Source organism: Sorex araneus, chromosome 3, assembly GCF_027595985.1.
Source record: "Sorex araneus isolate mSorAra2 chromosome 3, mSorAra2.pri, whole genome shotgun sequence".
Taxonomy (NCBI): domain Eukaryota; kingdom Metazoa; phylum Chordata; class Mammalia; order Eulipotyphla; family Soricidae; genus Sorex; species Sorex araneus.
In genome coordinates this window covers 142,111,563-142,132,820 of record NC_073304.1, presented here as the reverse complement: position 1 = coordinate 142,132,820, position 21,258 = coordinate 142,111,563, and the positions used below count along the sequence as shown (strand labels likewise).

Below are 21,258 nucleotides of genomic sequence, written 5' to 3'. Positions count from 1 at the left end.
GATTGAACCGGGGTAGATTGCGTGCAAGGCAAACACCCTTCCCACTGTGTGATTGCTCCAGCCCCAGATTGGGGAACTTGGAAGAGTTGGAATAGGGTGTTCCTGATCAGAGGTTTGTTGTTTGTTTTCTCAGTTAGCCTTGTTAATTACAAGTTTGATGCATTCCTATTAGTCAATTTGCTTCACTAAAGCAACAAGGAAAAAAGATTAGTACACACAAACTCCAAAAAGATGGGTGGAAGCATGTGCTCACCAGTATCACTTATAAGAGTAAAAAGTTAGAATCAGTACAAATGTCCGTCAGTCATAGAGCAGAACATTTGTGGTACGTGCATGAGACTGATGTTTTATATCATTTCTTTCCTGTTCCTCACCCTGAAGATTTGTAGTCAGAGTCAGGCCTTGGTTTAATCCTGTCATTGCCTTGAACTAATACTTATTTTTTTTCTTGGCCTCATTTTTCTGTGATTAAGTTTTCTATCAGTATTAGGTTTTAAAAAAAAATGTATCTAGGGGCTGGAGCAATAGCACAGCAGGTAGGGCCTTTGCCTTGCACTCGGCCAACCCGAGTTCGAATTCCAGCATCCCATATGGGATATGAGCACCGCCGGGAGTAATTCCTGAGTGCAGAGCCAGGAGTAACCCCTGTGCATCGCCGGGTATGACCCCCCCCCAAAAAAATGTATCTAGATTTGGGGCCTGTGCAATGTCTCAGAGGGCAGGAGTGGCCGCCGGACTCCTTGGCTTGATCCCCAGCCCCACTGGCTCCAGCACTACCTAGAGTTCCCCTAAGTACAGAGCTAGAAGTCGCACCCAAGCAGTGCTAGGTGGGAGCCCCAAACAGAATAATCTAGATCTGCTATATTGTTTGAGTAATGCTATAACAACCCTTTTAAGATCTCAGTTGTTTTATTCACTTGTTAATCTAGCATTCAGTTTGAAAGTTTGCAGTGTAAGCCAGACTTACATATTTCACAAGTTCACAGCCACTCAGGGAAAAGATCAACTCCTTGGTATCTAGAACACGACTGCTGGGCAAAGGGCAGCAGTTAATGAGGGCAGACAGAGCAAGGTTTGTTTGAGAAATACTTATCACACAGACACACACGCACACACACACACACGCACACACACACACACTCCTACTGTGCACCAAGATTGGTATAGATTGATATGACAGGATTTCTACTCATGAGGAATCAGGTGTGTAAGTGCAGTGTTTGTATTTGCTGTAAGTTTCTGGCAGTCTCGGTGAAATTATATGTAGAACCCAAAGATGCACCAATCTAGGAAGTTTCTTCTGCTTGTTGAGTAGGACACATGAAAATATACGTTGGAAAAGTCTTCATGGAAAGATGTGATATCAAAGCAGAGACCTGAATCAAGACAATACTAAGTATGAAGACTATTAACTTGCCTTACTGGGGAACATTAACATTAAATGAAGTTTATGTTACATGTGAGAGATGCATACAAAGAACTCAAAATAGGGATCCTAGAGATCATAGAGATGTTTTTTATTTTCTTTAAAATAATGTAAGTGGAGGGGCTGGAGCGATAGCACAGTGGATAGGGCATTTGCCTTGCATGCAGCCGATCCGGGTTCGATTCCCAGCATTCCATATGGTCCCCCGAGCACCGCCAGGAGTAATTCCTGAGTGCAGAGCCAAGAGTAACCCCTGAGCATCGCCGAGTGTGATCCCCCCCAAAAAGCAAATAAATGAATTTTTAAAAAATGAAAAATAAAATAAAATCCTGAAAGTGGAGAAGCTGGAGAGAGAGTGCACAGGCCAGATGTTTGCTTTGCCTGTGGCCACCCCTGATTTGATCCCTGACACCAAACCTGCTTTCCTGGCCTCTACCAGAGTGATCCCTGAGCACAGAGCAGGAGTGATAGCCAAGAAGCTCTAGGTGTAGCCCAGAAAACAAATAAATGCAAGAAGTGTTTAAAATTTTTCTCAATAAAAAAAATTGAATGTGAAAACTTAATTGACAAGTGAATTAATCTTAAAACTTGGTGATGACAAGATAGATATAATATTCTCTCTATTTTGTATTTAAGAATTTTTTAAACATAAAAACAGAGGAAAGTAAAAGCAGAAAGTGGTAAAGAGGGCAGAGTGATAAAGTCTGGGTTCAGTTACCCAAAAATGCAGAAGAATCTGTGGTTGTCAGTGAAGATGCTTTTTTGACCCCCCTGAGTAAGTGGAGATGCTAAATCCACAAATCTCGCCTATAAGGAAGGAGCTCTAAGCTAGAACGATTTGTCACTCAGTCAGCTACATGGAGAAGGCACTCAGCCATGGGTCTGGGTACTTCTTGGGAGTGATTATGGTGGAAACAGAGAAGAACTCTGAAAAGAGCTGTCCAGGGGTTTAAGATCTAAGAAGAGTTCCAGCCGGGAGTCTGTCAGACTTCCTTAGGAACGGAGACAAGTGAATGGTTAAAGTGTTTCCACTTTGAGAACTCCTGTCAGCTACATCCAGTGCTGCTATCTCCTCAGGTGAGATAAAGCCTGGATGGTGACCGTTGGGTTTTGTGTCATAATCATGTAGCAAGAAACTGTATTCACTATACATTTTCGGTTTTATTTTGGGGGGTTTTGTTTGTTTGTTTTGGGGTTGTGTTGTTTTTTTTTTTCAGCATAAGAATTGAATCCAGGATCTCACACATGCAAGGCAAGAGCTATTGCAAGTGAGCCACGTCCCCAGGCATCACTTTGCATTTTATTGTAGTAGTTTCAAATATTTGTACTTTCTTAAAAGAAAAAATGAAACAATACCTTAAAGGTGGAGTGACTTCCTATCTGATGACATCACCTCTGCTCAGATTACCAAACTGTCATCACTCTTCCCTGACTACTGTTCTGTTTCTGACATCGTCCAGCCATACCACACTCTTTCTACGATTAGGGTCTGCTGGCATCGCTTCCTCAGACTGAATGAGATGAGAATACATCACATGTCCTGAAGGTCCTTTCCCAAGTTTCTATGCCTTTGTCAAACTCCTTTTCCTGGAATTAGCCCAAGCCTGCACTCATGCTCTCAGCATCATCTGTGTATACTGTCTCTGAGTCCCACGGACGCCTCAGGCGCACCTCACTCGCCATCCGTGCTGCTTGCTCCTCAGGACATTCCCTCATTCCACATCTCTGACCACTATTCTCCAGTGTGCTCTAACTAGCAGTGCTTTTAATGTCTCCTAACCATCCTGAATAGAACAAATCATTGCCTCATATTGGGCCCAGAAATTGCTTTGTCTTTTTTGTTGTCTTTTACTTACTTATGAGCTGATGGGGTAGAGGGGATGGGGTGAGGGTGGTGGGAGGGATACTGGGACCATTGGTGGTAGAGAAAGGGCACTGGTGGAGGGATGGGTACTCAACCATTATATGACTGAAACGCAAGCACGAGAGTTTGTAAGTCTGTAACTGTACCTCACGGTGATTCACTAATAAAAAAAGAATTTTAAACGTAGGCAAAAAAGGTAAATATACTTGGTTCCCATGACCAAGTATATTTCATTTTTACATTTATTTTCTAATTTTTTTTAACTTTATTGAGTTCTGTGGTATACAATACTGTAGCACTGTAGCACACTGTAATACTACAACAGTTGTCCCGTTGTTTATTGATTTGCTTAAGCAGGCACCAGTAATGTCTCCATTGTGAGACTTGTTTCTGTTTTTGGCATAGTGAATATGCCACGGGTAGCTTGCCAGGCTCTGCCGAGCAGGCAGGATACTTTCAGTAGCTTGCCGGGCTCTCCGAGAGGAATCTAACCCGGGTCAGCCATGTGCAAGGTAAATGCCCTACCCGCTGTGCTATCGTCCAGTTCAAATATTATTAATATTTTTTTCAAACACATAATTCCAACACCAGTGTACCCCCTCCCTCTCCCAAGAATTCTACACCCCTCCCAAGCTCCCTACCCCCAAGTCATTTGTGTGGATCATCATTCTCCCATTATGTCGCCTTTGGACTTTTGTTGCTACCTTGCTATCTTTAAGTCCTACCTGTGAGAGAGATCATGTATCTGTCCCTCACCACATAGAGTACATGTTCATTGAATTGTATAGAATTATTATTTGCTCCATCCCTTACTATCTAGCTTCTTTAAAACACAGATTGTGGTTGAATACGGAGTCACATAACTGAAGGTAAGGTTGCAGAAAACAAAGTTTTTTAAGTAAATATATGGCATACTCTCCATACTTTCATGGTTTGTATAGTTGGTTTCTATATATAGGATTGCATAAAACCTGGGGGAGTCAAGTGAGGGAGCAGTTAGGAGAGGAGCTGTTTTATTTCATTCTTCAAGTGCGCAAGGACATAAGCCCTAGGTGAAACAGAATTATGGCTTCATTCTAAGGCCATCACTTACGGGCTACTTAGCTTTCTGAGCTTGTTTTCACCTGTATAATGGAAATGCTGCTCATATCCACTTTGTTGGGTTTTAAGAACATAGGCAACATTCATAACAATGCCTGGTACAAACTCAGGGAAGTGATACCTTACGTGCCAGCTCCCTTGGTTTCAGCTATTGGAAGGGAGTCAGTAGATGAGTGTAAGATGAGAGAGAGTGGATTGGTGATAAACCTTTTGACCCTGGCACTTGTTCCCGTTCTTGCCTAATCATAGCTTCTATTGACTGAATTGAAATCTAGTAAAGTTCCTCCTTTAATACATATGTAATTACAGTAATGGAAAAATAATGGTGATTTTATTTATATTTTATACCAGACACTTTTATTTTGAAAAGTATTTTTTTTAATTTATTTTGGCACCATGTTTTTCAACATGTTTTAGGAATACCTTGTTAACACACCACCACCTGCCATCAAAATATCAGCTCCTTCCCTCATTATTTCATGGTTTTTGATGAATAGGAAATTCGGTGACAAGTATTCTCTCGTCTTCTACCTTTTGTTACTTAGCTGCAATCCCACACTCATATTTTTGTTAACTCTCTTAACAGAAGAAATAACATTAAGTAGATACATTTTACTATCAAATCCGCTTTGATTTGTACCCATGACACTGAGGAATATATGTAGAACAGTCATGATGGTGTCGTTACCTTCCTGACAGAATGGCTCTGTATATCAGTTTTCTTGTTTTGTTCCCAAGTCTAGTTCTATTTTGCATTCTTTATAAATTTGCTTTTTCCTTTACAAAACCCATCTTGTTTAAATATTTGTACAGGGGAAATAACCAGATATAGTATGATGTTTCTTCTAGTTTGTTTCAATTTTGGCCTTGTTGGGAATCAAGCTCAAAGCTTTACACTTGCAAGGGAAGGGCTATACCATTGAGTTGCAAGTACAATAGTCGTTGTAGAGGACAAAATAATTAGAAAGATTGCCCCCCTTTAAACTATGAAAAGCTAACATGCTATTTATTTAACTATGATTCTCTTCCTTGTGCACAGGCACCTCGCTCGGAAGCTCTCACCATTCTTGGTTCTCTTGTCTGCTTTCCCAATACCTACCGGGAGGTCCCCTTGCTGCAGTCAGTGCCCGAAGTCAGTGAGGTCATTACGGGAGCAGAAGATATCAAGGTACATGATGATTGGGCTGATTCTCAAGTTTAACTTTCTACAGTTATACCCTTTGGTGACATTGTTATACATTGATCTTCTTATCTCTCAAAGTTCTGGTGTGTCATTTAAAGTACTCTTTTATGAGGTTAAATTTATTAGATTCGGAGCATGATGAAGTTATAACTGATTGTTAGGTTCCTTTTCTTAGATTTGTTTGCCATTCCTCTGTACCATTATTATGTAATTATCTATTGCAATAATTGTGCTAATTATATTGCATTAGTACAACAAATGAACTTAAAAGAAATTATTGAGAAAGTAAAATACTTTGTCTCAGTGTTGGCCTGATTAAATATTACTACTAATTTAAAAATCCCAATCATCTCTTGGAAAACAAAAGTACATGTTTGTTCTCTCCCCAGCTAACACTGGGGCAAATAGAAATGCCTTTCAAATCCCAGCATCAATTAAACTCCCTGCCTATCTTCATTTTCTATGGATATGTTCAATGGATAATGTACAATATAGAGCTAAGCTGATATAAAATAAAACTGAGATTTTCCTACCTAGTATTGCCATACACTTTGTCAGGCTTTTCTTTCATCCCAAGAACCGCTCGTCCAGCCTGGTTGCACAGGGAGCAATGGCACGTGCTGCTTCCCACGCTGTGCTCTCCCGGGGAGGGCTGTGCTGGGCGCCTCCAAGCGCTGGCCGCCTGGAGCAGGCAGCGTGGGAAAGATTAACTATGAAACAAACTTTTTATTCTACTTAATTTTGTGTTTTTAGCATTACCTCATAAATATTTTACTGAAGAATGCCACAGAAGAACCAAATGAATGTGCAAGGTAAATGTTCAATAAAAGGTAAACTGTTATAGAATTTTAAGATACACGCTTACGTGTAAACAGTTTAATGTTTAATGTTTAACTGTTTACGTGCAAACAGTTTAATGTTTAGAAATCTTTTTTCTACTAATGTAGAAGAACAATTCTTCTACATTACTCAGACACTCTAAAAAGTAGAGTAAATATTATGTAAAATGCTGTAATTAATTATTATTATTATTATTATTATTGCTTTTTGGGTCACACCAGAGATGCACAGGGGTTACTCCTGGCTCTGCACTCAGGAATTACTCCTGGCAGTGCTCAGGGGACCATATGGGATGCTGGGATTTGAACCCGGGTCATCCGCGTGCAAGGCAAACGCCCTACCCACTGTGCTATCACTCCAGCACCAAATGCTATAATTAATTTAAGGCCCCTTATTAAGAGAAAATGATAAGGTTCTGAGCATTATATATAGTGTACCCTCTTTTGTTGAAGAAAAAGCAAGATTACAAACCTGTACGTGTTCTCAGATCTCTTAATCAGAAAGAAAATGGAAAGATAACCAAAACATACTTATAAAATGGTTTGTGTATAGGGTAGTGTGATTCTCAACAAAAAATCATTTTTCACCACCGGAGACATTTAGCAATGTCTCAAAATGTATTGGTTGCTTCTGTTTGGCATGTGAGATGGCTGACATTCTAGAACCAAGATAAAAGGTTTCCGGGCCATCTTCATGGTGAAAGGTTTCCATCTCTCCACCCCAAGTGAAGCCCACTCCTGGGGTCACTGGTGGAGAGGGCCGTTTGGAACCCTCAACCAGAAGGTTACAGAGTTCCAGGCCAGCAGGTTTCTTCCGAGGAATTGTCACGAGTCCTACTCCCACTGGGCCAGTTCCAGGAGGAGTCCACCACTCGGCAGTTTCTCATTGGCATTGTAAAGGGTTATTCTTCTGCATTAAGTCTGATGGGTATAGTTTTGTCTGTTGTTTTCAGGTATCTTCAGTAGATGGATTAATATAAATTCTCTAGTCTTAACATTACTAGAAACTATTTTATACATATACATATAAAATATCATATATTTATACATATTTTATATATTTATACATATAAAACACCACAGTATATTTTATATTTTGCATTTTATGTATAAAATATGTAAAAAATAAAATACATAAAATAAAATAAAGTACATAAAATATGAATAAAATACCAGAGTATATTTTATATTTTACATATAAAATGACAGAGTATTTTATATGTAAAGTTGCTGATATTATGGAGTAGTTTAGGAATATTTTGAGAATTTAGATAACCTAAAATTTTCTGGAAACTCTTCCTTTCCTCTCTTTTAAAATATGCCAATATGATATCTGTATTATGTTCTTACTATCATATTTTTTTCACTTCAGTAACTGTAGGTGCTTTAAAATCTATAATAATTTGTATGTTTTTTTCACTGTCCAAAGATGTAAACTTTATTTATATTTTCAAAGAATATAATCTTGTTTGTTCAACCTTTCTTTTCTATATTTGTTGTTTTTCCTACTTGTTCCTTTCTAATGACTTTTTTATATTTTCTGTTTCCTTAAATATCAACATTTATATCTGCTTATTTATTTCTAGATGAAACTTTATGTTGCATTTATTTTGATATGTGATATTTCTCCACTATAATTTCCATTTTTATTTTTTTATTTTTTTTTCAAGACAACACTGTTTTATTTCTTATTGAGCTGCCCATGCAATTGCCAATATAAACCATTCAGACAGTGCGCTTACCCCTGGAGGTATTCTTTAGGCCACAGCAAAAAGGAGAAAGAATAGTTATAATTTATGAAATAATCAATGCATCGAAACAAATAAAGCCAGTAGAGCTGGCTACGTATATTAATACTGACTAGAATAAGCAACCTATAGTCAGGCATAGGCCTTAAAGTGTGGGACATGTGTTTGGCATGTGGAAGGCCCTGAATTTGACTCCTGAAACTGTAATCTCTGTCCCCAACAATTCTGTGATGGCTCTGGTGGGCCCAGTACCACTATGCCCCTAGTACATAGTCCAATCTAAGCAAATATCTGTGCTGAGTACCCCCAGGAATGACCCTGCATCTGTCTGTGGGCTTACTCCTGGCTCTGTATCTAAGCATCACTCTTGGCGGGGCACTCAGGGGACCAAATGGGATGCCAGGGCTTGGACCTGGGTTAACTGTGTGCAAGGCAAGTGTCCTGCTCACTGAACTATCTCTCCAGGCCCCAAGAAATATATTTATAAATAATGAAATAATAAAATCACTTCAATGAAATAATTTTTATTATTTATTTATAATTTTTATTATTTCATTGAAGTGATTTTATTATTTCATGAAATAATTTTTTCATGAAATAATTTTTATTATTTATTTATAATTTTTATTATTTCATTGAAGTGATTTTATTATTTCATGAAATAATTTTTTCATGAAATAATTTTTATTACTTATTTATAATTTTTATTATTTCATTGAAGTGATTTTATTATTTAATTATTTATATATATTTCTTGGGGCCTGGAGAGATAGTTCAGTGAGCAGGACACTAGCCTTGCACACGGTTAACCCAGGTCCAAGCCCTGGCATCCCATTTGGTCCCCTGAGTGCCCCGCCAAGAGTGATGCTTAGATACAGAGCCAGGAGTAAGCCCACCTGGTATGGCTCAGAAACCACATATATACATAAGTATATATGCAAAACAAAATATGTACATATGTGTATAAACATATGTATAATAGATATTTTTCTTGGTTTTCTAACATAGTTCTTTTTTTGCTACTGATATTTTAATTAATTGCAATGTGGACTAACACTGTTATCTGTATGATAACTGTCTTTGAAATTGTTGAGATTTGCTTTATGCCATAGAGTCAGTTACTATAAATACCCTATATATGATTAAAATGATGTCTTAGACTGTTCTTCAGCTTTGGTGTAGTATTCTAGATGTGTCTATTATCTTAATTTTTGTAAATAAATTGTTACTAATATTTTGTATCTTATGAAAGTTTTTCTTGTCTTCATCATTTACTGAGAAATGTGTTAAAATCTTCTATAATTACACTGCATTTATTTGTTCTTGCATATTTGTTAATTTATATATTTTTGAATCTATGTTTTAAGCTGTATAGAAGTTTAGAATTATGTCCTGATGAAAAGGGAATAAAATCATATACAAGTATATATTGCATATATATGGATATTTTTCTCTAAGGATTTGTTCTTGGTAGATTTTTGTCCTCTTTTCTGGAAGTCAGAATCATAGCTCAAGGGGCCAGAGAACGTTCTTTGCATGTGGGAGACCTGGGTTCCCGCGCTGGACCTCATAGTCCACAGGCATAGCCAAGGATGATTGAGGAACCAAGCTGGGGGCATTTTCTGAGCATGTGGGGTATGCCCAAAAGCAAAAAGACTACTTGTCTGATACTAAATAAGCTATTTTTATAATATTGTCTATTCTTTAAAATGTAACTTTCCTGTATTCTCTTTTAAGTGTCTTTAATAAAAAAAGAATGAGTGCTACTCCTGGCTGTGCTCAGGGCTTACATCTGACTCTGCACTCAAAGTTTACCCCTGGCAGGCTCAGGACCATACTGGGTGCCAGGGATTGAACCTGGGTTGAGTGTGTGCAAGACAAGCACCTTACCTACTGTACTGTTTATCTCTCTGGCCCAAATGTGTTTTTAAAAACTACACACACTTGATTTTTTATGTCTTTCTGCCTGATCTTTAAGTTTAGTTCATGTACATTTAGTGCAGTTACTAACATTTATTGATGTGGTTCTTTAATCTTCATACAGTGTTGAAGATTGATCTTCAATATTTATTTTCCTCCTTTTTCTACCTTCATTTTTTTTACCTCCTCTTTTTTTCTTTGTTTTTCTTTAGGGGGATGTATGGGGAAGAGTGGTTGAGCCAACCTGGCAGTGTTTGGGGGTTACTCCTAGCTCTGTGCTCAAAGATTGCTCCCATCAGTGTTCAAGGTACCATGTAATGCCAGGATTTGAACCCTGACCTCCCACTGCGAAGTGCAAAGCATCCACTCCTGCCCTTCGAACTATCTCCTCGGCACATTATCCCTTCTGTTCTAGCCCTTTGAACTATCTGGCCCTATAGTGCTTCTTCTTTCTCTCACCCCTTGGATTTTTTTCCCCCATATTCCATTGCTTGCTTCTATTTTTTAGAAGCTATAGACTCTTTTAATTCTTTTAGATGTTGCCTTACACATTTTAATATATACTTTGTAATTGTCAAGTCAGTCTGTCTTTACCATTTTCAGGAACAATTGCTGCTCCTAACAATGTGATCTCCTGATTTTGCTTCTTTTCTTTCTCCTTTTACCTAACCCTTGAATCTTAGAATGACTTAGGATTTAGTATTGGTTTGCTTCTCTCTCCATGGCTTTTCTCACTAATGTTCTTTCTAACAGATTTTAATACTGTCTACTTGCTGAATGCTAAATTTACACATCTGGCCTCTGTTAGCTCCTTATGTATTCAGGTTTATGTATTAAACTCCCTGCTTGACATATCTAGTCCATCGCCTTAACCACTCGGCCACGACTACAAATCCTGCTTGACGTATCAACTGGAACACATTAGCACATTCTCACCAACCTAATACTTGCTCTCCATGGACTAATAGTACCTCAGACTTCACCTCAGTACATGGCGCCAGCACCTAACCATCTTTTTAATCCAAAAAAAAATCAATTTTTTTTAACTAAGGCATTGTGATCTACAAAGTTCTTCATAGTTGAGTTTCAGGTATACAGTCACCCACCACCAGTATCAGCTTCTCTCCACCAGTGTCTACAGTTTCCCCTGTTATATCCCATCTACCCCTTCTTACTTTCTTCTTTCAATTTTTTTTCCTTCTCTCTCCTGTAGTTCTGTAGCTCTGTTCTGTAGTTGAGACCAGGGTAATCTATCTGTCACCTCCCTTGAAATCTTGCATTTCCTATACTTTAATTTCATATAGCACAGAGATGGGAGATCATCTGGTATTTGTCTTTCTTTTTTTGACTTCACTTTATACGCTATCCTCAGAGTTGCAGCATATTGCATGATTTCATTCTTTCATGTAGCTGCGTATTCCATTGTGTATCTAACACACCTTCATTATTCATTCATATGTCATTGATATCTAGGTTGCTTAAATACCCTTGATGTTGTGCTAAGTGCTGCAGTGAATAATGGTGTGCATATGTCTTCTGAATGGATATTTTTGTGCCCTGAAGGGTAGGTACTAAATAAGTAAAATTTCTGAGTCATGTGACAACTCTATTCTAAATTTTCTGAGAAATCCTCATAATACTTTCCATAGGGATTAAACCATACAACACTTCCACTAGCAGTAGATGAGCGTTTCCTTTTCACCACATCCTCACCAACACATAGTATTCTCAGTATTTTTGATATGTGCCATTTTAACTAGTGTGAGATGATAGCTCATTGTTGTCTTGATTTGTATTTCCTGACAGTAAGAGTTGATAAGCACGGTTTTATGTACATATTGGCCACTCTTCTCCAGAGAAGTGGCTATGTTGGCCACTCTGCTTCAGAGAAATGGTTATTTATTTCCTCTCCCCATGTATTGGTAGGGGTTTTATTGCAGGGGGCAGAGGGGATTATTGTTGTTATTTTGTGAATTCCTTATATATCTTGGACAATAGACATTTATTTGATATGTTGAATGCAAATAGTTTCTTTCATTCCAATTGAGTGACTTTTAATTTTAGCTTCTTTTACTTTTGCCATGCAGAACTATTTAATTTGATTAGTTTCATTTGTTTATTTTTTGTTTCTGTTCCCTTTGCCATTGGCATCATGTCATTGAGAACACTTGAGATCCAAATCTTGGAGTATTCTGTCTATATTTTCCTCAGTGTACTTTATGGATTCTGTTCTGATCTAAAGTACTTTGATCTGCATTGATTTGGTGTTTGTGTAAGGTGTGAGGTATGAATCTTTCTTTATTTTTTATACGTGTTTTTTTTTTCAGTTTTCCCAACGTCATTTTTTGAAAAAGCTATCTTTATTCCACTTCATGTACTTATCTTCTTTGTCAAACGTTAGTTAATCATTGATCTGGGATCTGGTGTTGGATACTCAGTTGTAACCCTTTATTCAGAGAGTCTAACCTTACTCCTATGCCATGCTGTTTGATTTTCATTGCTTTATAGTATAGTTACAAGTTATGTAATGAAATAACTCCCCATTTCTTAATATGGCTTTGGCTATCTCGGGTGTTTTTTTATTCATACAAACTTTGTTATTGACTATTCTAAGTCTTTGAAGAATGCCATCATAATTTGGATGGGTATTGCATTGTATCTACATAATAATTTAGGTAGGATGGTGATTTGACCATATTAATTCTTACAATTCATGAACATGGAATAGTATTTTAATTTCCTAAGGCCATCTTCTGTATCTGTCTACAATGACTTACAGTTTTCAAGGTATAAGTCTCTCGCATCATTTGTTGGTTCCTAGGTAGTTGGTTTTTAGCACTATTTTTGAATGGAATAGATTCTGATCTCTTTCTCTTCTAATTCATTATTTTCATACAGGAATACAACCAATTTTTATACATTGACTTTGTAGCCAGCTACTTTGCTGCATTCATTTATTGTATCTAGGAGTCTTTTAGTGTAATCTTTAGGGTCTCAATGTTTATTGTCATGTCATCTGCAAATAATAGTAGCTTGGTTTTTTGGGGGGTTTTGCCTGCCTGGTTGCTGTTGCTAGGACTTCTAATACTTTATCAAATGAAAATGGAGACAGTGGACTGTATTGCTTTGTGCCCAGTCTCAGAGAGATTGCATTCAGCTTTTCACCATTAAGAATGATCCTGACTTGCTTACAAGTAGATGTTCATGGAAAATATCAAGCTAAGTGAAATGAGTCCAAAAGAGAGGAACAGACATAGAATCACTGCACTCATGTGTGGAATATAAAATTATATAGTAGGAGACTGACACCCAAGGACAGTAGAGACAAGGGCCAGGAATATTGCCCCATAGTTGGAAGCTTGTCTCATGAGCTGGGGGAGAAGGTAGCTGGGATAGAGAAGGGATCACTAAGTCAATAATGGTTTGAGGGATCGATTGGGATTGGAGATGTGTGCTGAAAGTAGATAAAAGACCAGGTGTGATAGCCTCTCAGTATCTGTATTGTACTGTATTGCCCACAAGAAGAGAGAGTATGGGGGAAATTGCCACAGCGGCAGGAGGAGGAGTGGGGGTTGGGATACTGGGGACATTGGTGGTGGAAAATGTGCACTGGTGGAGGGATGGGGGTTTGATCATTGTATGATTGAAACTCAAACATGAAAGCTTTGTAACTGTCTCATGGTGATTCAAAAAAAAAAAAATCAGATATTTTTACTACTGAAATTGCTCGAATCTACATGACTTAAAACTACAACCAAGAGAATATATTTTATTTCTAGTAGACACTTTGGTATTTTTCATTGCTAGGAATTCCTGTAAATTATGATTTTCTATATTCCAAGTATTCCTCTTAAGATCCCAAATAAGTTTGATCTACCAGATTCCCACCCCTCCTTACTTTAGTTAATTAAAATCTACCCTCATCTCTCAATCATATCTAATACATTCACTTGTTACTGTTTACTATTGTGATATCTCTTGTATTCCAATTTACTTATAAAATACTATTTTAATAATATTTTTCCAAATTATCAAGATGCACAATTATAACTATCATTCTTAATTCTCTTTAATTTACATATTTCAGTCTTGCTTACCTACCCTTATATGACCTTAATTTCATTGTTCAATTCCTTTTATACATAGCTAAAGAAGACTAATTATATCCTACAAATCCTTTCCCCCTCGTTTTTAAATTAATGTAGTATTGGTTAATAAGACTATCATGCAGTTTTATTCTAATTTTTCATAGATATTTGTCTTTGGACACAAAGAAGTGAAAAAGAAAATATTGCTATGAGTTGAAATAGAAATTCAAATTCCTCTGCATCAACTGACATAATATGATTTTCATCTTTTATTTTATTGATGTGTTATACTGATTTGCATATGTCAAACTACCCTAACGTGCCTGGGATGAATACAACTTGATTGTGGTGTATGATCTTTTTAATAAACCATTGCATTTATTTCAATAAGATTGTATTAAGGATTTTTGCATCAGTGCTCGTCAGGGAAATTAGGCTGGTATTTTTCTTTCTAGTAGTGTCTCTATCATCTTTAGGTATTAGTGTAACACTGTCTTCCTAGAAGCTGTTAGAAAGGATTATTCCATATATTATTTCTTCAATAATTTGGAAGAACTTAAGGAGTAAAAGTAGGAAGTCTTTGTCTGTTTGTTAGAACTCACTGGTGAACCCATCTGACCAGGTCTTTTATTTCTGTGAAGATTCTTAATTACTGTTTCAATGTCCTTGATTATACTTGGCCAGTTAGGATTTTTATTTTCTCCTTGCTTAATTTTGGGATATTACATGATTCTAAGAAATTTCCCATTTCTTCTAGGTTCTCCAGTTTAACAGCATAAAATTGTTCACAAAAATCTCTCATGATATCTCAAAATATCTGAGAGTCCTGTTGTAATTTGTACCATTTTGTTTCTGATTTATTTGGGCATTTTCTCTCTGTCTTTTCCTTGTGAGCCTGGCTATAGATAATTTTTCTATCTTGTTAATTATTTAGAAAAACTAGCACCTGCTTTCATTGATTCTTTTTGTATTGCATTTTTTATTTCAATACCATTGAATTATGCTGTACTTTTTATTATTTCATTCCTTCTGCTAGTTTAGGGATTGTCAACTAACATTTGTTGTTCCTCCACCAGGTATTAAAGATGTATGTTTAGGTTGCTGATTTGAGTTTTTTCTTCTTTCATAATGTAGTCCTGTACTGCTATGAATTTTCCTCTTTTATAGCTTTTGCTATGTTTCATAGATTCTGATCATTTGTATCTTTATTCTCATTCATTTCAAGGAATCCTTTTACTTCTTCCTTGACTTCCTCTTTGATCCAGCTGTTATAGAACAGTGTCCTGTTCAGTTTCCAGATGTTGGAGTTTTTCCACATCATTTGTTTATGGCTAATTTCCATATTCATGGCATTGTGGTCTAACAGGATACTTGGTATGATTTTTATATTTATAGATTTATGTTTGAGCTAAGTCCTACTATGTAATCTATCCTGGAGAATATTCTATGTGCATTTGAGAAGATTGTGTATTCAGCTTTTTGGAGATGGAAAGCTCTGTATATGTTTACTCACCAAGTTCTAGTTTCTCATTCAGAGGTTTTGTATCTTTGATAGTCTGTCTGTTTGATCTTTCCTGTGGTAAAGTGGAGTATTAAAGTCCCTCACTGTTCTTGTGTTTCTGCCAATGTTTTTCTTTACGTCTATGAGCAAAAACCTTATAAACCTTGCTGACCCTACCTTTGGTGTATATACATTGATAAGAGTAGATATTTCTTGATTGATTGTCCACTTAACTAAAAAATAGTGTCCATCCCTACTTCTGATTACTTCTTTAGGTTTAATGTTATTTGGTTATGATACAAATATGGCTGTATGAGATTTTTTTGTCTATCATTGGTTTGTATAATTATTTTCCCTATTTAACTTTATGCCTGCATTCATCCTCAGAATTTAGGTATGTTTCCTGAAAGCAGCAAATAAATAGATTTTGTTTTGTGATCCATCCAGACACTCCTTAGAGTGATTAAACTCTTTTGGCGAGTTTAATCAATTGACATTGAGTTATTCTAGATATATAGGGTTGTGTTGCCATTTTTATGTGTGGGGTTGTTGTTTCTGCAAATGGCCGTTTGCTTTACACAGGTGGCCTTTCAGTACTTCTTTTGGCATTGGTGTAGTTATAACAAATGTTGTCAGCTCTTATTTGTCTAGGAATGTTTTTATCCCTCCCTCAAGTCAAATTGACAGCTAGTAGGTTTGTGGGCTCTGGGTTCAAAGTTGTTGTTTTGTTTTTTTTTTCCCATTTACTACTTTGAGTATGTCATTCCACTCTTTTCTTACATGATTTCGTTAGAGGAAATCTACTATGATTCTTGCATTTTTCCCTTGCATTTTAGGCTTCTGTTCCCTCTCAATGTTTTAAGTAGCCTGACTCTATTTGGTTTTCTTCTGTTTTGATTTCATGTGTGCTGGTGGTGCTGTTTGAGTCTATTTTATTTGTTATTCTTTGGGCTGCTTGAATTTGAGAAGCTTTTTTCCATAGTCTGGGTAACTTCTGATCTATTATCCCTTTAACCAATCATTATCTTTTCCATCTCCTTCTAATATTCCTATAACTTGGAGATTATTCCCAACCCATTAAATACCTTATATTCTCTCCCATTCTTTTACTTCCATTTTCTTTTCCACTTTACTGTCTATGCTGGCTTGTATTTTGTCTTCAAGTTTGCTGATATGATTCTATAATTCAAAGTTCTGTTACTATAGCTTGGTATTGCTTTATTTAACTCCTTAAACTATTTACATGGATTATTTTACTCTCTAAATCAATTCTTTTTGAGTTGATTGATTTTTTTTTACTGATTACTTAATTGCCATTGCTATTAGAGAAAATGTTTATTTGAAGTCATTCTTGACCAGGCTTAAGAATTTTGATGAACTTGACTTGTCTGGACTCTGGCCTTCTGATCCAACATTCATTCATTCATGATTTAAAAAACAAAACAAAATCACCGAGCCACCCTCAACAACATAAGGATGAAGGGAACCTTCCAAAAGACTGTAATGGTCCTCTATAACAAATCCACAGTCAGAATCTTTTTTTTTTTAATTGAATTACCGTGAAATACAGTTACAAAGCTTTCTTGTTTAAGTTTCAGTCACACAATGATTGAACACCCATCCCTCCACCAGTGCACACCAATTCCCCAGTATCCCGCTGCCTCTGCGGCAATTTCCCCCATACTCTCTCTCTACTTGTGGGCATTATGATTTGCAATACAGATACTGAGAGGCTATCACATTTGGTCCTTTACTTTCAGCACACATCTCCAATCCCAATAGATCCCTCCAACCATCATTGACTTAGTGATCCCTTCTCTATCCCAGCTGCCTTCTCCCCCAGCTCATGAGACAGGCTTCCAACTATGGGGCAATATTCCTGGCCCTTGTTTCTACTGTCCTTGGGTGTCAGTCTCCTACTATATTATTTTATATTATTTTATATTCCACACAAGAGTGCAGTGATTCTATGTCTGTTCCTCTCTTTTGGACTCATTTCACTTAGCATGATACTCTCCATGACCATCCACTTATAAGCAAATTTCATGACTTCATTTTTTTCTTAATAGCTGCATAGTATTCCATTTTATAGATTACCAAAGTTTCTTTTTTTTCACTTTTCAATAACATTCTATTTATTTTGTTTTATTTTTTTATTGAATCATCATGTGGAAAGTTACAAAGCTTTCAGGTTTAAGTCTCAGTTATGCAATGCTCAAACACCCATCCCTTTACCAGTGCACATATTCCACCACCAAGAATCACAGTATACCTCCCCCCCACCCCCACCCCTCCAGCCCCCCACCTCACCTGTGTAGCTGATAAATTTCACTTTACTTTCAATTTACCCAAAGTTTATTTAACCAGTCATCTGTTCTTGGGCACTCAGGTTGTTTGCAGATTCTGGGTTTTTTAAGTGGGAGAAAGTTTGGCGCTTAAGGAAAGACTATAGAGTCTCTAGGACTGACTGCAAACTGAGCATGCAGGTGACGGGTCCTCGATTGCAATAAGCATTGGAACTAGGCAAAGAGGAGAGATATTTTACAACTTTCCTCAAAAGAAAGAGTGTCAAGGGTTATAATCATATGTAGCTTCTGTATAATGCTAATCACTATCACTGTCACTGTCATCCTATTGTTTGTCGATTAACTCTAGTGGGCACCAGTAACATCTCTATTCCTCCCCGTCCTGAGATTTTGGCAGCCTCTTCTTACTCATCTTTCCCAACGATTGGAGGCTCTTTCAGGGTCAGGGGAATGAAACCTATCTGTCTGAGGCATATCGAATACGATACGGGTAGCTTGCCAGGCTCTGCCTGTGTGGGTGGGATACTCTCGGTAGCTTGTTGGGCTTTCCAAGAGGGGTGTGTATGTGTGTGTGTGTGTGTGTGTGTGTATGTATATGTATATGTATATATATACATATATATAATAGTCTGTCAAATGTAATAGAGTCATCAGGAACAATAACTTAATATTCTTGATGTATGTTGTAGTTGAAGATTCTGTTTTTACACACACAATAAAGATTTAAGGAGAGGAATAAAATATATTGATAGATTTTTAGAAACTAATTTAGACAGGTATGAAATTGAGTGTTACAAAAAAACACGGACATTTTTGTGTTACAAAGTTAAACCAATCTTTGTAACATAAAAACAAGAATAAAACAGATGTGTAAGAAAAATGATTAAGTTTTCCAAAAACATAAGCCTTTGAAAGAGAAACAGTCTAAAAGAAAACACAGACTCTCCTCCTTAAGTATAAAAGTGTACTTGGCCTGTTCTCTGAGTGCATTCTGGTGCCTTGTTTGAAAATTCAGAGCATATTTTAATACCAACAATTAATATTATGTGCTGGTTTTCTTAGGAATGGCCACACCCCCCAACCTAAACCAAACACACTTTAAAAGCAAACAAAGCAAAATGAGCAAATAAATGTTCAGTTTTTCCTTTGAGAATTCTTCATAAAGTAAGAATGAGCATGAGTGTGTGGTGTAAGTAGTACAGTATATGCTTTCTGTACAAAAAGGTCCTGGGTTCAATCCTCAGCACTGTATGGAACCCGAACTAGCAATGCCAGCAGTGGACAAAATAAAAATATTTTGCAATAAAAGTTGTACAGCTATTTTAATTTCTTTCCAACATCAGCATTATTTTTTATCATTATTATAATGCTGATGTTGGAAAAATTTAAAAGACCTGTACAACTTTTATTGCACTAATTTTACTGAATAAATTTTGATGGAAGGTAACATGATCTCCAGAAGGATTTTAGTATATTTAAGTAAACTTGTTATGAAGCATTTCTTCTGTTCTAGTTTAAACAGATGAGTAACCAGTGAAATATGGTGCTTTAAGAACCTCAGGATATATTGATGATAGCTGATTAGTTATATTGAGGGAGTTTTCAATTTGGATAGCACATCTAGTGATGGGTTCTGAACTGAATTGTATTATAGAGAACAAATACATGTAGCACAGCTATTATAATCCCTTGGTTGTTTTCAAAGTAAGTCAGTGTGGGAATATTTTAACTTAAAAGTATTTTAACTTCATATATGGGCATTTATAAAATATTAACAGGAATATAACTCATTACTGTAATATATAGAAGACTGATTTATAATTAGGAAAGGTAATTTTTAAAGAACTTTAACTTAATATTTTCCTCAATACATTTAAAATAATCAACAGTGGCTTTGAATTTGATATTGTATTGTTATCTTTGTAGTAAAATATGAAATTTATTTTCTCTTTATGGTATGTATTAAGTATTTTGTTATAAAACAAGAGTTATAAACTCAGTTTCCAAGAATGTTCCAACATTAATGTTTTTAATTCTTAAATATATCTTGAAGGAATAAAATATTAGAATTAGTTTTAGCAACAAGTCTCATAATGTTACTGGTGCCTGCTCAAGCAAATCGATGAGCAATGGATGACAGTGCCAGTGACAGTGACAGTTTTAGCAAAAATCAGAATTATAGACTGGCAGTTAACGGAAAGTTTGATACTCATTTCATTGACTAGTTAAATACTATAAGTTTCAGTATCTCTTTGTCCTGAAAACTTATCTGTCAGTGTTACCTTGTATTTTTTTATATGGAAAAGATTCTAATACTGTATCTATTTTTATTTGTTTTCAAAAACGTTTAAATATTTTGTCATTTGAAAATACCAGGAAACATGGGCTGAAGCTGTAGTAAGCTGGTAAAGCACTTCCCTTGCATGCAGCTGCTCCGGGTTCAGTCCCCGGCATCCCATATGGTCCCCCACGCCTGCCAGGAATGATTCCTGGGTGCAGAGCCAGAAGTAACCCCTGAGCACTGCCTGGTGTGGCCCCCAATTTTTTGTTTGTTTTTTTTTTTTAAATATACTGTTTTAAATTTCATGAGTTTTCTTCCGGTTTCTTTTTTTACCAAAGGTGCATTGCCATTTGTTCCCTTGGGGTCTGGATATGTGAAGAACTTGCACAGTGTACAAGCCATCCTCAGATGAAAGAAGCTGTCAATGTAATAGGTGTCACTTTGAAGGTATTACCAATTCACACTGTATATATGACATTAGGTTACATCTTAACATTCAACCAGTTAAGTTTGAATTTCCCATCCTGCTCGCCCCCTATTATAAAGCTGCTGTGGTTCAAAAGCTCGTGTTCGGAGAGTTGGGTTAAAACCCCAGTAACACTCCCCAGGAAAAGCCACCATAGCTGCCAGGCTGCTCTTCGTCGCCCAAGCACTGCCAGACCCAGGCCACGAGCCACAGGGAGTCCTGATGACTGCCAGCTCTGGTAACGGGCAGGGCATCAGTGCCCTGCTGTTGGGAGTCATAGCCCGGCCTCTTTAATGAGACTGGGAGAGGCCTGACAAATCCCAGTTATTGGCTTTGAGTGCTTGCCTTCTAGCTAACCCTCTGGCACTTTTAAAGCATCGTTTTCCCTATGTTAGAGGATGTACTGCTGGTTACTAAGTCACCATGCTGGGACGTAGTTTTAATAGCTTCTGAATACTTCGTCTGCCTTTCAGGACAGTTCTGCACAGTCAATGTTACATTCTTTAATTTTACACTTGTGGAAATCAGGAATGAG

The 21,258-nt window shown here is 36.9% G+C and overlaps 1 protein-coding gene across 3 annotated transcripts in view; it reads left to right on the top strand.

The window, feature by feature from the left end:
• RALGAPA2 (Ral GTPase activating protein catalytic subunit alpha 2) overlaps positions 1 to 21,258 on the top strand; it is a 352,948-nt gene that overhangs the window by 192,296 nt on the left and 139,394 nt on the right. For all 3 annotated transcript variants that reach the window (XM_055131128.1, XM_055131127.1, XM_055131129.1), the window contains 3 exons: positions 5,431 to 5,559; positions 6,328 to 6,386; positions 20,596 to 20,704. In XM_055131128.1, the coding sequence (XP_054987103.1) occupies positions 5,431 to 5,559; positions 6,328 to 6,386; positions 20,596 to 20,704 (297 nt within the window). The remainder of the gene's footprint in view (positions 1 to 5,430; positions 5,560 to 6,327; positions 6,387 to 20,595; positions 20,705 to 21,258) is intronic.